The 15,211-nt window shown below is 39.8% G+C and overlaps 1 protein-coding gene across 1 annotated transcript; it reads left to right on the forward strand.

Annotated features, from left to right (window-relative positions):
- The first annotated feature begins 271 nt into the window (after positions 1-271).
- Positions 272-9,144, forward strand: LOC110987336 (uncharacterized). Its single transcript, XM_022249995.2, has 4 exons — positions 272-428; positions 2,234-2,316; positions 3,944-4,080; positions 6,952-9,144. Exons 2-4 carry the CDS (start codon positions 2,274-2,276, stop codon positions 7,312-7,314), a joined length of 543 nt encoding a protein of 180 aa, XP_022105687.2. The 5' UTR covers positions 272-428; positions 2,234-2,273; the 3' UTR covers positions 7,315-9,144.
- Positions 9,145-15,211: the final 6,067 nt, after the last annotated feature.

The following is a 15,211-nucleotide window of genomic DNA, read 5'->3' on the forward strand; positions in this document are numbered from 1 at the left end:
ACCGTTAGGATAACGTTTTGAAATAATTGCTTCAAATTCTTTTCTTCAATAGTTTCCTTTTATAGTTATCGGTACAGTTGATGGAAAGTGCCTGTATGCATTCCGCTGTGGGTGAGATGACGGTACGATCATCAGACTGTGACTAAACATTTTATAGCACAGGAACAACGGTCTATCATTTCATCAGGCAATTTGTGTTCGGCAATTCAGAGACTGGTAACAAGTCTACAAGGACCATACCTATTGTCAGATGCCAGTGGTTGACAAATTAAAAGTTCTCATGCGCATGCGTGCAGATAACGCCCAGGCTGGTCTGGATCATCGTTACCATTATAAAATGTATCATCAAGTTGTTGCACACTTTAAACTTCATCGTCTCGTCGTCATCGTCGTTTCGTTTTGGAGCAACCACTGGACTGAAAACCAAAGTAAGTTCTGCGAACGTTTACTGTTAGTGTTTTATACAATCTGGTTGACTATACAAAGAAATTGCTAAACAAAGGCAGATTAGCTACAACCAAATAGAATTATATACTGAAGTTAGACAGACATAATTCTTTTAGTTTTTCTATTTCCCTTACCGAATTAGTATTGTACGGCTATCAAAGAACAAAGTGTTGAAACTCCCGGTTGAAATCCGAGTATCTCGACAACTTCAGGTATTCGGACCTTTGAATACAATTATTCGTAAGTGGACTCCACAATTTTAATCACATGTAGAACTTTCAATCGATGTATTTTCGGAAGTTCTTTTAAGAGTAGTCAGCATGTAAGGACTGGAAACTGTAACAGCCGATTCAGCAGAGCATGTTGTAGAATTTTGGTGCCGACTTTGAGGTTTCGGAAGCTAATTCTACCATACACGTTGAACTTTTGCGCAATAATCACATGCACCAGTATTTTAGCGGAGTGATCTGTTTCGAAGATGACCCAGTCCATACCCGGTCGAGGTTCTTGCTGACTCAGTACCCTTATCCAGTACCATTTACATGGATTGTATTTTTAAATCTTCTGACTGTAGAAAATGTGATACACGAGTTCTAAAAGTTTCTCTGATATTTGTCTTAGGAAGATGGAATAATGAGATTTTTTTCGGTCATCTTTCCCTGATACGGCTCAACCAAACCCCTTTTCAGATGGCGACGTGAAAAGAAGTTAAAGTGTGTTTATAATAGGGCGAAAAGGAAAAGACACAAGCAGACATAAAGTCAAAGATTTCGCCCGTGTTTCACGATAATCTTGCTCAGGTATCCAGGCCATTAAAGCATTTTACTGAAACTCAATGTAATATCCATGCATTAAAATTGCTCGTGAATCGCACCTTTCCTAACCTTTTTATCCATCAATATTATTTGTACATCACATTGCTTAATTAACATTCTCTTAGTACGAGCATTCTGGAGAACCTGAGCTGGAAGCATAATTACAGATGAAATTGACCCTGAAATATAACATTGAGGCATCCACGCGTATTGTACACGTTATACAATAAAATAAGAAAGCTAAGAAAAACAGTGCACAAAGATAAAGTGCTTCCTGTTTTATACCAAGTCCATCTGTCCGAGAGTTTTTAAATGATATCTGATCCAGTAATTGATAACATTAGGATATCGATATGTCGTTTGGCTACTGTAATAACAACTTTTGTTACTTAGCGTGGGTGAAGATCACCAATGAAAAATGTATTTAGCTGCAAATTGACAGCTGGTCTTTGGACGGCTGTTGTTTTTAAACAAGGGGGGGGCTCCGACGAAGAAGGGAAAAATACAGTGGGAATCGGAAAAGATGTGTGTTCAATGTGTGAGAAACGGCTGAAGATGGTGCAAACGTTGCTGAGTACACGCTGTGCGTTCATTTGTTTAATTCAATGATGAAGATTTTTCGAGAAAGAGCTGTCCCGATGCATCAAACCTTTGTACTTTAAAATATCAAAATATTTGTCAATGTTATTTTTAGGTCTGCCCAATTTTGTACACTGCAATGCTAAGGGTAGTTCTTGATTTTTTTTCTGAAGCTTTTAATAAAGGCATCCAAAACATGACTATCTTTTTCTTCTGAATTTTCATTCATTATAAGTTTATACTAAAGTGAAAAAATCTCTGTTCTTGAAGATATGTAATTTTGCTTCTGAGAGTAAAAAACAAAAAGTAAAAGATGAATACCGATCTCCTTTCAAATGTTGTCCAAATATTTTGGGCTTCTGAACTTTAACTCTTGTAACTTTTCTGCGCAGATTAGCTTTCGTACTTCGTGCACTTCCACATCTGAAAACAATGAAGACCTTCATTTTCAGCGTGATTGTGGTGTCAGTGTTGTGTAAGTACACCATTTGTCGGTCATAACGGAGCTCTAGACGTGCCATTCGACTTGTTGAGATGACAAAATCCTACAAGCACGATGTCGACATCCTGAGATTTATCACGGGATGACGACGTCGCAAAATATCGCACCCGTTTTATGAGTGAAAAGTACGAGAAAGTGAGCAAATCAGATCGGCCTACCGGCCTAACTTAGGATTAACGAGGCATCGTAAAGAAACATCAGTCCACGCTGCTGGTTTTCACACCTCTGTAACTGACTATGTTCACCATGGGAAAAGTGTGTTGTCAAGTCGACATCATACTTGCTGGATGTTGTCGTCCCGTCATAAATTATCTCAGGATGACGACATCACAGGTGTGATGTCGTCATCCAGAGAAAATAATAGGTCGGGATCATAACAAGTCGGCTGGCTCTTTCAGGGCTCCCTAGGTCTCAGATCGATTACTGCATGCATATGTTTTGTTGATAAAGCTCTTTTATATGAGTCTCAAATGCTGGATGATGATGGATGTTTGGCTTAATGTCAGATGCTGCTGCTGAATAGACCAAGTTATTAAGACCCATCTCATTGTTTTCTGACCAATCGCAGCAGTGATTTATGCACGCGCGCATCTTGCGCGTGGCTGGAACCTATGGTGTGGTATTGCAGAAGAGAGCGTGCTATAGGTGCTCACGTGCGCAGTAAGTTGAGCTTATAGGGGAGGGTGGGACAAGTGGGTCATCGGTACAACTGGCCCACTCTTAGACCAAATAAATTATAAGGTTTTGAAATTGACCAGTTGTGTTTAAACAATTTTGTTTATTTTTTTAAGGTGAAGATGAACATAAATTGAGGCCTGAGTGAAAAATATTAAAAAATAAACTTCAAATCATCTAGGATAATAAAAATGCCCAAACCATCTAGCTCCATACTTAGCATAACATCCCCCAAACCAGAAATTACCTGACTGGAGGAAAGGTATAGGAATTTTCTAATAAATTTTTAAAATTGAACTCTGGGGCTTCTGAGATAATTACGATTGCCAATTTCAGTGTTTTATTATCAATGTACTATTTCCAACATTCATTTCGTTCTTTTTGGTGGCAAGTTTTAAAGTTTTATGATGTGGTAAACTTGCCCCAGGTGTTGGGCCAGTGGTTTACTTTTAGATGAATTTTGAATGAGCTAATATCCATAAGTTTTATTAATGTAATTGGTTTCAGCTGTTTGCAATAAATAAACATGTGTTTTGGTCATGTTTTAAGAGTAGTTGTATCCTTTCCTGGATTATTGAATAATGGTTAGAATCAAGAATGTACTGAAGTGGTCCAGTAGCCCCAACGTCCCCTTCTTGATCGGTCCATTTTCCATATGCAATTTTTAAGCCGTTGCGGACATGGACACAAAAATCGGCGTAATACGTGGTAATCACTTTTTAATCGCTACAACTGGCATCGTTGATCAGTTATCACCTTTATTTGGTTTACTGTAAAAATCATTTAATGATTAGTTAAAAAATGTAACTCCCCGTAGCATGTTGAAGTCAACATTCATCATCAGTGTAAAAGTGGAGATGTGTAGTCATACGACAATACATTCTACCACTTTTTCTTTGTTACATGTTGTCGATTGTCTTTCTAGCCACATATGACGCTGATGGACGATGCTACGACTGTACTCTCACCAGTATTGGTGATATACAAGAAGGACAACAAAGTTGTGGGAATCCGTTCGACGGCTGGGGGATCCAGACTGTACCATGTACAGGACCTTGCAAAGTAAGTATTTAGAAAATTGCTAACTGAAGCAGGGTAACGTTCTTCGTGAAGTTGTTCATCAAGGAAAGGCCTTCAAGCTATGATAATTTTTTATTTGAGTTACGTCTGAAACACATTTCCTCAGAATATCCATGAAAACCCCAAACAACAAGGACTTTCGTATGGTCTAACAACCAGATTGAGATGACAGAAATGATAAAAAACGACAGGTAGTGGTTGTTAAAGCAACAACCATGCAGATCTCTTTCGGATTCAAGGCGTTCAATGAGGAAAAAGAAGTACAAAAATCTTTTGAAAAAAAAGAGATGACTTCATGAATCTGGAATAATTTTTGTATCAGGGTCTTTGTAGGCTAAAACGTTGATAACAATCAAACACCATAAAGTCACCAAAATGGTAGCTTGAAAACTGAACAAAGTCAATGTGCCGAAAAAACATTGAAAAATCAATAATAAATCAGATGATGACGTCATCATGAGGTCATCCATTTGGAATAATTCTAGTATCAGGGTCTTTGTTGGCTATACCTTGATAACGATCAAACATCGCGAAGTTACCATATTGGTGGCATGAGAACATGTACAAAACGAATGGGCTTTAGCCCATTGACATGTCAATGGGCTGACATAAATATTGGAAAATCAATAATAAGTCAGATAATGACATCATCATGAGGTCATCCATTTGGAATTATTGTTGTATCAGGGTCTTTGTTTGCTATCACCTTGATAACGATCAAATATCGCGAAGTTACCATAATGGTGGCTTGAAAACATGTACAAAGTCAACGGGCTCAAAACACATATGCAGAATAACTGCTCCTTTAAGTTCAGGTCACGTGATTTGCGCTTAAACTGTACACTGTTTATGATACATTACTTAATATTCTGACTCTTGGATATATTCATAATCGAAAGAAAGGGAAAATTTAGTCTAATTTCTCTTTTGTTCTGGTAGTATTCTCGGTCGAAGTTTAGGACTACCCCGCCGCCCATTGAGCTCGATAATAGTGTGTAGTAGAAAAACGTGTACAAACCCTCGGGCAAAATATTAAATATTCAAAATTCAAATCACGCAATGACGTCATCATGACAAATTTATTCCAGGACCATCCTTGGATGATTGTCTGAAGGTCTGTCAAATTTGAAGTCGATCAAATGTATGAAATTATTGATGTCCTATGAGAACACAAAACGTGTCTGAAAATGGAAAAAAGAAAGGAAAACGAGAGAGGACCGTGGTTGTGGGCAACCACGGAGCTGCTGCGGTTTAAAAGGTTTCGAAAAAAACATTGAATAAAATTAGAATATAATGGCCCAAACTGGAAATGAAATCCATGTCATCTTGATATATGTCATATGACTTATTAGATAATGATACTACCATCAGATGAAATCAATTTCCATCTCAAACTCTTCTTTTCTACCTATATCTGCAAAGTTCAACCCAATATGACATGTACTTCACGAGATATTGGGCTTTAAAGAATGCACCTTTAATGTCACATGACTTATCATCTGATGACATCATCATCACGGGGTCTAAAACCTTCCCTTTTCAGCTATACACAAACATTTAATCCAATAGGGCATGTACTTCACGAGATATAGCACGTTAAAGAGTGCCCTTTTAATGTCACGTGACTTGTCACTAGATGACGTCACAATCACAACAAGTAAACTTGGGTCTGAAGCCCCACCCCTTCCAGCTTTACACAAAGTTTCAACCCGATCAGACACAAAATTCTCGAGATATAGTGCCTTAAAGAGTGCCCCTTTAATGTGATATGACTTGTTACCCGATGACGTCATTATGACGAACTTGTACAGAAACCTTGTGACCTTATTGTGTACCCCTGACACAAATCAGTCAGATCGATAGCATTGCAAAAGTATCCCTCTTGTTGAAAAAATGTAAAAAACCTATATATATATTTATAAGGGAAAATTTCATTGTTCAAAATTTAAAGATAAATCACATGATCGCGTCATCATGACAATTATGATGTTGGACTATCCTTAAGTAATTGTCGGAACGTTTTGTCGGAAAGTATAAAGTCAATCAGATTTATTGAAAAAATAACAAATTCAAGTAACACGATAATAGTGAAAGGACGTGTATAAAGCCTATGGCAAAAAAATAAATATTCAAAAACTATCGAAGTCCCCGTTACAAAGAAGAGTCCGAAAAAGCCGAAAACAACCACAAAAACAAAACAAAACAAAACAAAAACACCCCCCCCCAAAAAAAACGAGAGGTCATCTGTCTGTTTGCCAACAGAACAGAGGTATTTTTTGCATTCCTTTCTTAAGTTGATCAACAAATCTACTGCACAAACCTGATGACGTAATTATTTCATCATGACTACTCGGGTCTAAGGTTTCAACCCAATAAGGCATGTACTTCAGGGAAAAACACGCTCTAAAGAGTGCGTGCACTATGTAATGTAACTCCTCATCTGGTGATGTCATCATCATATCAGGTAAATTTTCGATTTAAAAAACGTGTCCTTTTTTTGTTTTCTGCAATGTTTCAACTCGATGGGATATTTATTTTGCGGGGAAAAAACAGAAAAAAGAACACAAAGAGTGTCTTTTTGTCAAAATTGTGGAAACCCTCCCCCCCAAAAAAACCTTTTCGCAAAATTGCGAAAAGCCCAAAAACTTTAACGAAAGCAATAGCTGCTTCGGCAATATAACGAAGCAGCTAAAAAAGGATTAATAAAAGCAATAGCTGTTCTGGCTACGAGCCGAAACAGCTTTGGCGATAGCAACTGGATGTAATGTGCATTGTCCTCTCACTTTGGTTGAATTTAGCACCTGAGACTCCACTTGAATTCATCTTTTTGTGCCCATTTAACGTCCTATGCAGACAATCTATTCGGAAATCCAAGAAGATGCAGACGTACCTCCGATAACAGTAACGATTCGATCTTGTCACGACGAAGATTTGGAAGGTGTACCCTGCGTTGACTTGGATAATTTTGAATGGGAGGGTATGACCTTGAGTCAAAGCTGCTGCCTTGGTGAACTGTGTAACGATAATGAGTTGGGCGGTGATTGTGGTGATGAGGCAAGTGGTGAATGGGGTTATGGGGACAGTGTAGATTCAGAGACGGGTAGTGACTGGCCTGGTGATGAACACACTGCTATGATGATGTCGATACAAATGAAGGTGAAATGCCAACTCGCTGGGTACTCTGACCCACTTCAGTGCACCTTTGCGTCTGATTAAATTCATCATGACCCACGTAATCTTCAGGTCGCTGTTTACCTTGGTAGATGTAGAGGCATAATAGATATCCTGTAATGTCTCAGTTTTGTATGCATTGCATGTGTCAGATCGCTAGAAGGACCTGGAGCCAATTTCATAACGCATGATGGTGCTCGATGGGCCAAATTGACCGTGTTTCATTTTTCATAGTAAAGACGGATAAGAAACCGCTGAAAGTGAGGCGATGTTCACCGTTAAACACGTGGCCTTGTGATGCGTTGTCTGTGCGTGGCATTGCGCTCTGGCTGTCTCTCATGCTATTCAGACAGGCCTGAAGTTAGACGCTTTTTCTTTAGTCTTAAATTCAGAGATTTCAATAATATGGCAATGCAAGTTAGATGCAGATACGCATGTCTGTTTTAGTGCTACTTTTCAATGGATATTATGGATTCTGCTCGATGGACGAGGATTACTAAACAAAATGGAACATTAAGGGACTCTTCAAATCAAAAATCGAACAATTCGGGATTTATAGCACAGTCCCGGTTTTGCATTTACTCCAAATGTCTAATGACATCTGATATTTATGCCAATACTCATACCTAAATATCCTCAAAAAGAGAAAAAAATGGTCTATTTGAAATTAAATTGACATGAGATTAAATGTGATTATTGATACATTTTTGGCTAGTGAAATTACCTCGCCACACACCCTCAGTGTTTTACAAAACGCTCGTTTTTTTAGGTCTTAGAGGTTCTGGTTTGCATGTCAACTTCGGGAAAAAATATAATTCCTATAACCCAATCAATCGATTCGAACACAATTGTGTAGCCTCTTCGTTTATGCTTTTGGAATGAGAGAGTTAGTAATGATTAGTATTTTTTAATTTAATTTGATCTTTTTACTTATTATTTCTTTGGTTTGAAAACCTCCACGCAATATTTTGAACATAATGTGACAGAAAAAAATGTTTGGTAGCAGCTATGAGCCTTAGCTGTAAGTCCCCCAAAAGTCTCCGTTTCTGGTCAGCGAGCGCGTCGCCGTAGACCTGCGCTCGACAAAATAAAAAAACAATTATTTGGTATAATATGATATCCAACTCTGCCAGACGTGCTTGATCGACTGAATCCAGCTTCACTGTGTAATTTTAACGTGCTTTAAATGGGGTACAGTTGAGTATTATGTACAGTGAGGAAGTCGTCAGATCTGGGACCCCACACATTTAGTCGGGTATTCTTTTTCAGATGGCGCCATTCCTGTATCACGACAAGCACGTTTACATGAACATTATTTCTAAAAAAGAAAAAATGACGGGAAAAAAGCCACGTCACCACCCCACTTTTAGAACCAGCTCCTGACCAGAAACCAGAGATCTTTTCTGATCTAAAACAAGTGTTTGTTGCAGCCAATACTCAGTAATGTCCATGGCACAATTCAAGTATTGGGACCGGGCTAGAAACACTCTTGCCCAATTATTGCCTCGTGACAGAGCTGTATATCTAGACAACTTTGCCAACGTCAAACTTTGGAGCCAAAATGGCTGTTCATTATGCGTGCAGTACAACATGCAGCCACCGTTTCCTAGTTGTCCATGTGCATTTGACGCAATAACCACCCATTTTGGTTCCAACAATTTAGACGCTCACTTCGAAATTCTCTCTGTATAACAGCTCAATCTCGTGTCGCACTGCAGCGCCCTCCCTGGTGACTAGCTATTGTATCGGAACTAAAGCATTTTGATTTGCGTGATTATTGATACTTCCCTGCAAATATTGCGCTATAACAAATTATGTACGCCTTTTCAACTATATAATATTCGATTAAAAATGATTAATTGAAAGTGTACCTTATGTGAAATAGTGTGCCTAATTTTTTTGACAGCAAAACCCAAAGTTGTTTGTTTATTCACATCATGAATGATGCCGAATTTGCACCCCACATACATCATATCATATGAAAAGTCCACCCAAGGGCATAGATGGAGTCCACATCAGGATTGAATTCACAGATACATGTTTGGGGGCTTTGATGATAGATAAAAATTCTTCAAAACCCATCTGACGTCGATAATCTAGGACTAAGCATGGAAGCGATTTAATTGAGAAGCCATCATATTGATTCAGATAGTGATCGTTGATCCTGGGGGTGTGGGATTCGACACCCCGCTCTGAGAAAAAAGTAAACAAAATTTGGGAAAACAATTTTAAAATGTATATCATAAGTGAGTGCAATAATACCATTGTAAACAATTAATGTAAGTCACGTACAATGTTTCACCATCCTTTCCGCTTCTCCAAAAAAATGAGACATTAAAAAAGAATCTCCGGCCTGACCCCACCCAGAAAAATTCCTTGATTTGCCCCTGCACTGTGATCCTTGTTGCTGAAATTTAGAAGTTTAATTGTGTTCCATTTAGGCTTTTGCTATTGGACTTGCTATTTTCGTTACTTCATTCTTCCAGTTTGGTTTTGTTTGTATGTCATACATTTTATGCTTTTTACGCTTGTGCTGGACGTAGTCCAAGCCAACGAATATAACAGCTTTTGTCAACATCGAAATCAAAAGCGCCCTCACGTCAGTATACTGTGACGAGAGAGAGAGGGGCCGGGGAGAGTATGCGGAAGATTCGTCTGATAGTGAAGAAGTTACACGGGAAGCATATTCTTATCACGGACGTGTATAATAAAATCTGGACTCGCAATGCCCTTAATCAGCTTATAGAGTCATTGAATCCACTCGCAGCCATTTTACCGAGCCGAATACAAAGCTTTCCTGGTAATGCCCGCCTTTGTTCTTCCTGACGTCAATAGTAGGGAGCCAACCCACGCCTTTGTATTCGGCTCGGTAAAATGGCTGCTGGTTGGCTTCTTTTTCATACAAAGGCGTTGCAAGTCCAGGTTTTTTTTTATATACGTCCGTGATTCTTATGAGTACGAGCCATGGTTTGGGTGGACAACTGAAAAAGTGGCAGATGAATGAGAGAAGACAGATCTGAAAGAGGCTGTTGTATTTATGTGACTGATTTGACACAGCGCAAGGCTGATTGAATGTTTGTGGTTGGATGAAGATGTAAAATGGTTTGGTACAAAGGAAGAATAGGGCGTTTTACAACAGTGCGCTTCTAAGAGTTAACAACGCGTTGGCCAATCAAAATGCGCAAAATATGTCGACTCAGTGCGCGTTTGGAAAGGATCGACAAATTTCGCGCACTGTGATTGGTCAGCGCGTTGCAAACTCTCAGGGGCGCACTATTGGGAAACGCCCGTGTTGTTAATGAGGGAAAAGGTGGGAGAGCCCCTAATAGAAGATTATCAAAAGGGAAATATGAAGATTTGTTGGAGTTTTATGTGTCAAGGCCGATGGTGTGTAACTCACATGGATGAACTGTTGGCCTCCAGCTGGATCATGAGAGGGCGCTATATCCTCAGCAACGGAGGCTCCTTTGATACAAACTGCGCATCGCAAGAATGACAAGGAAACGCAAGCCTTGCAGTCGCATCGCTACCAAATATATGATTCCTCCCAACCAACGTGGCTCTGTTCAGTCGATGAGGTGGTGCTTCTTCTCGAGGCAAATAAAAAACATCAATTTTTTTCTTTCCGCCATCTTGAACTATTTATTGATCAACTTGCACACCACACTAGGCCATGGAAGCAGCCCTCTCTATGAACTTCTTTATGCTTCCCGAACCGAAAGCAAGTTAAGTACAGATGAAACCGACATTAACATAATTATAAGAAACAGACATCCCCCACGCACAAAGCCCGGACACCTGTACCATCTGTAAAAAAATGAAATATGAGCAAAGGTTTACAGGACTCGGGGGTCAAGCTTGGATATTTTTACACGAATTGCCCAATTTGTGCCCCAACAGTAATTATTGTTCAGAAATAAGGAAAAGTACTGTTCCACACTTCGTCCAAAACGAAAAGTAAATCAGTTTTTGTTGAAATTGGGAAAACAATTTGTCGGTCGGTTAGTGTAACGTAACCAACCAAATTCCGCGCTCCGTGAATTCAGTTGACTAATACTTCTCCACATGTCATAGGAATTCCTTTCTTACATAGCCCAGGCAATGTGTATTGTTGGTGCTTAGCCAAGCATGCACGGGTTAGGGCGTAGTGAAGCGACAAATTCAAGACGGCCATTCCTATCCTGCACCTGCCGTCGTTAACGGAGTCAAGTAGTTCGCTGTTTTCTCTTCGTTTTTTGGCTATCCTCTAGTTTATAGCCAAATAACTTTCTTGCTTGGTTGCTTCAAATTCTTCAGTTCTTTCTATAGTTAATGGTACAGTTGATGGAAAGTGTGTGTATCTGCCATGGGTGAGATAATTAAAGGGCCATCCGACTGTGACGATACCTTTGATAGCACCGGGGTCCTTAAGAAAGGTCTGTCATTTCCTCATGCAATTTTGTATTCGGGATCGTGAGTACGTATGTATTCGACTCAAGAACAGCAATTCAGAGACTGGAAACAAGTCTACGAGGACCAATCACCTATTCTCAGATGCCAGTAGTTGACGAGTAAAAAGTTCCCATGTGCATGCGTGCAGATAACGCCCAGACTGGTCTGGATCATCGTAACCATTATAAAAAAGTATCACCAAGTTGTTTCTCACTATAAACTTCATCGGCTCATCATCATCATTGTTTCGTTTTGAAACAACCATCGGACTGAAAACCAAAGTAAGTTATAAAAATGTTTTCTGGTTATGTTTACAATATGGTTAGCTTTCGAGAAATTGCTACTTTTAAAGCCAATTTAGCGACAACCGAATCCATTCACATTTAAAAGTAAGACAAACTCATTCTTTTCTTTTTTATTTGGCTTATGGACTGAGTTTGGTACTGACTGCTGTACTGCTCTCTAAGTACAAATTGCAGGATACTGTCTTGTGTGACCTGTGATGACGAAAATCCGTGTTGGTCGTCAAGAAAACGTACTCGTTTACCCAAAGTCAAATATTGGAACCTTCAAGTATATATTGAGTCAACAATTTAAACCGTATGTAGCTCTAGACCTTTCGATCGATGTTTTTTACGAAGTAGTTAAGAGAAGCCAAATTGTAGTGACTGGAAAATGTAATGTCTGGTTCAGGAATTACCGTTAACCTGCACAATTGACCAGTATTTTATTTTTTATCGTCTGACTCAAGAAAATGTTAGACTCTGAAGTGTGACCACACGAATTCCAAGTTATTCTAATATTTATCTTAGAAAAATGGAATAATGAGATTTTTTCAGTCGTCTCCCCCTTGATACGGTTTCTCAGAAATATTTCTTTTCCCTGTTGTAATGTCTTGGGAAGACGTATTCTCCAGATACGATATCCAACAAAGACGTTTTTCCTACTTGATATATCTGGGAAAGACGTCTTAAAAATAACCTCAGTATCCCTCTTTCCGAGATAAATTATCAAAGAAAATTGGAAACTGGGACGGTCTCTAAAAGCTTCCGTAGATAAATGACCAGGGCATGCTAAAGGAAAGCAAACATACAGCCAAAAAGGCCCCGATATCTGATCAGAGGCTGGCTCCAAATGTGGTGCGGTGACCCGGCTCTTTTCCCCCTCAATTTTGTAATTCTAGCAATGATACACGCATAATGTGCTTATGTGTACGCGCCGCCGCTAACAGCGCTGGAATTGACTGGGCCCCTCACCGTTTGTTGTTCATAAGCGTTTTCGGCTTGTAGATATGTATTCCCTTGCCGCCCACACTCGAACAGGGTGCTGGCAAGAGCTGATGGCTTTGCACTAAGATTTGCTACATTATGCAGAACCTGTGACCGCGAGGTTATCACTTCCTGTAAGGAAGCTTGCAATGAGTGTGGTGTGCATGTTGATCAAAACAAGTTCTCGTTGGGCACAAGTTAAGATGACTGATGCTTCTTATGGTTTATCCATGTATGAGTTACGCACATCATTGCCACTGTCACTCAAAAATACCCACAATTCTAGTATTTTTCTTTTGATAGGGCTTTCCAATCTTGTCCATTCAAAATTCTTCCTTTGTACCAAATTTTCGTACATCTTCATCCAACCACAAATCAGTTCCATATCGGCCTCATGAAAATCTCTCTCCTCTCATTCACTCAATTGCTCTGTTGCGTGCTGAAACCATGCCTCGTACTCATTAGCATATACTTCCCATACTGCAACGTCTTCATTATCACAAACGTTCTGCCTTAATTTATCCCCCTCTTTCTCAGTACTGAGCACTAATGTGAGAGCACTGTTGATTTCGATGTTCCCGAAAGGTGTAAGACCAGTAACTGGTAATATACAATATACATGTACATTAAAGAGCGACCCCAACGGTGGAAGAAAACATAAACCCGGATTCAGCAGTATGCTTGGTTTAAAAAACTCACTTTTGACACCCATTTCTGCATCTGCTGAGCGCCATGGTTAGCTTTCCTGAAAGGAGCTTGCCGTCTTCGCTTCATTTACATCTCATGAATACGGCTTTTCCAGAATTTGTCGGCGTAGCACCTTGAGAAACGGTTCTCTGGCTGGTGCATGTATGCACCGAACGGGCGGGGTCACGTCAATGCACATAAAATACACATAGTAGAGTAACCCGTGTGTAGTTACACTTACACACTGTCCCAAGTACAAAGCACAGAGCCTTACCGCTTTAAACCCAATGAGCCCCAGAGCGCAGACGGAATCCCGATCGGGCTGACGATGGGACCGCCGCTGGTGAATGAGGCCGGGCGGTGAGGGAGACCAAGATTATTTAGTTGATAAATATGGCCTGGTAAGTTCAGAGTGAAAGACAGATGTTTTCAGTGTTTTGTAATGTTGTTTTTTTTATTCCGAAAAAAGTGTCCGGCTTGGCTAGGCTTGCAGCTCAGGCGTGCGGGCCTTTGTACCAAAACATATCCACGAAACCAGGTCCTGATCCTGCAAGGTCATGGCGTTTTTCGTTTCCACGATGGAACGTGATCAAAAAAGCATTTCTGCGTGGCGCCACCAAACGTGGGAAATTTTTGAAAAACTAGCAGAATGGACCATAGTTTTTTCGCATGATGACTATTTATTCAGAAGTCATAGTGCCACTTTACAGAAATAACTTATAACTTAGATACACATGAGTAAAGTAAACTGTATTCCCCAATTTGCACCACCATTGGGACTACGCTTTTAGATTGGATTGTGGAGGCTCGAGCTGGACCAAAAGAGGGCGCTATTTCCTTGGCCACGGGTGGCTCCTTTTGGTACTCGCTTCGCGTCGCTGGTTTAAAAACGACTAGGAAACGCAAGCGTTGCAGTCGTGTCGCAACCAACCAAAAAAAGAAAAGAAAAAAAAGATAACCTCCCATCAAGGCGGCTCTTTCTGAGGGGGGGGGCTTCTGCTCAAAACAGATACCACCAAAAAATATTAGGCATGTATATACAAACCATGTCAAGGAAGAAGAAAAAAGTAATTCAAAATCAAACAAATTACAAAATCCAAGAGCCCAAACCTATCTGGAAATACCACTGAAAAGTTCACGTTTCCTGCAGGGAAAATTGGGCTAATATGCAAGGACGGATCAAGGAACTTTTTTGGGGGGGGTGATCAGGTCGGATTATGCGTTGTTAACAATGACATGATTGCACTTACATTAGTACGCTTTTATTATTTTCACAATTTTTATTCCCTTTTTCACAGCGCTAGCGCCGGGTATTTCACACACACACCCCTCTATCTGCACATGCTATTAAGCTTTTATTGCCACGTAGGATCATTGATCAATATGTTTGCTTAACCCTCACCGCCCTCACATCGGACTCGATCTCGATGTAGGCTCGATCTTTGCCTTTGGGTGGCTTTTTATTTATGATGTTGCTTGGGTCTGAATTCGACAACAATCATGTTGTGACTAATAAACGACATTGGTTTTGTTTTTCAATAACAGAAAACACTGAG

The sequence above is a fragment of the Acanthaster planci genome, linkage group LG20 (assembly GCF_054643075.1).
Source record: "Acanthaster planci isolate LZ-2023a linkage group LG20, COTS_SCS, whole genome shotgun sequence".
Lineage (NCBI taxonomy): Eukaryota > Metazoa > Echinodermata > Asteroidea > Valvatida > Acanthasteridae > Acanthaster > Acanthaster planci.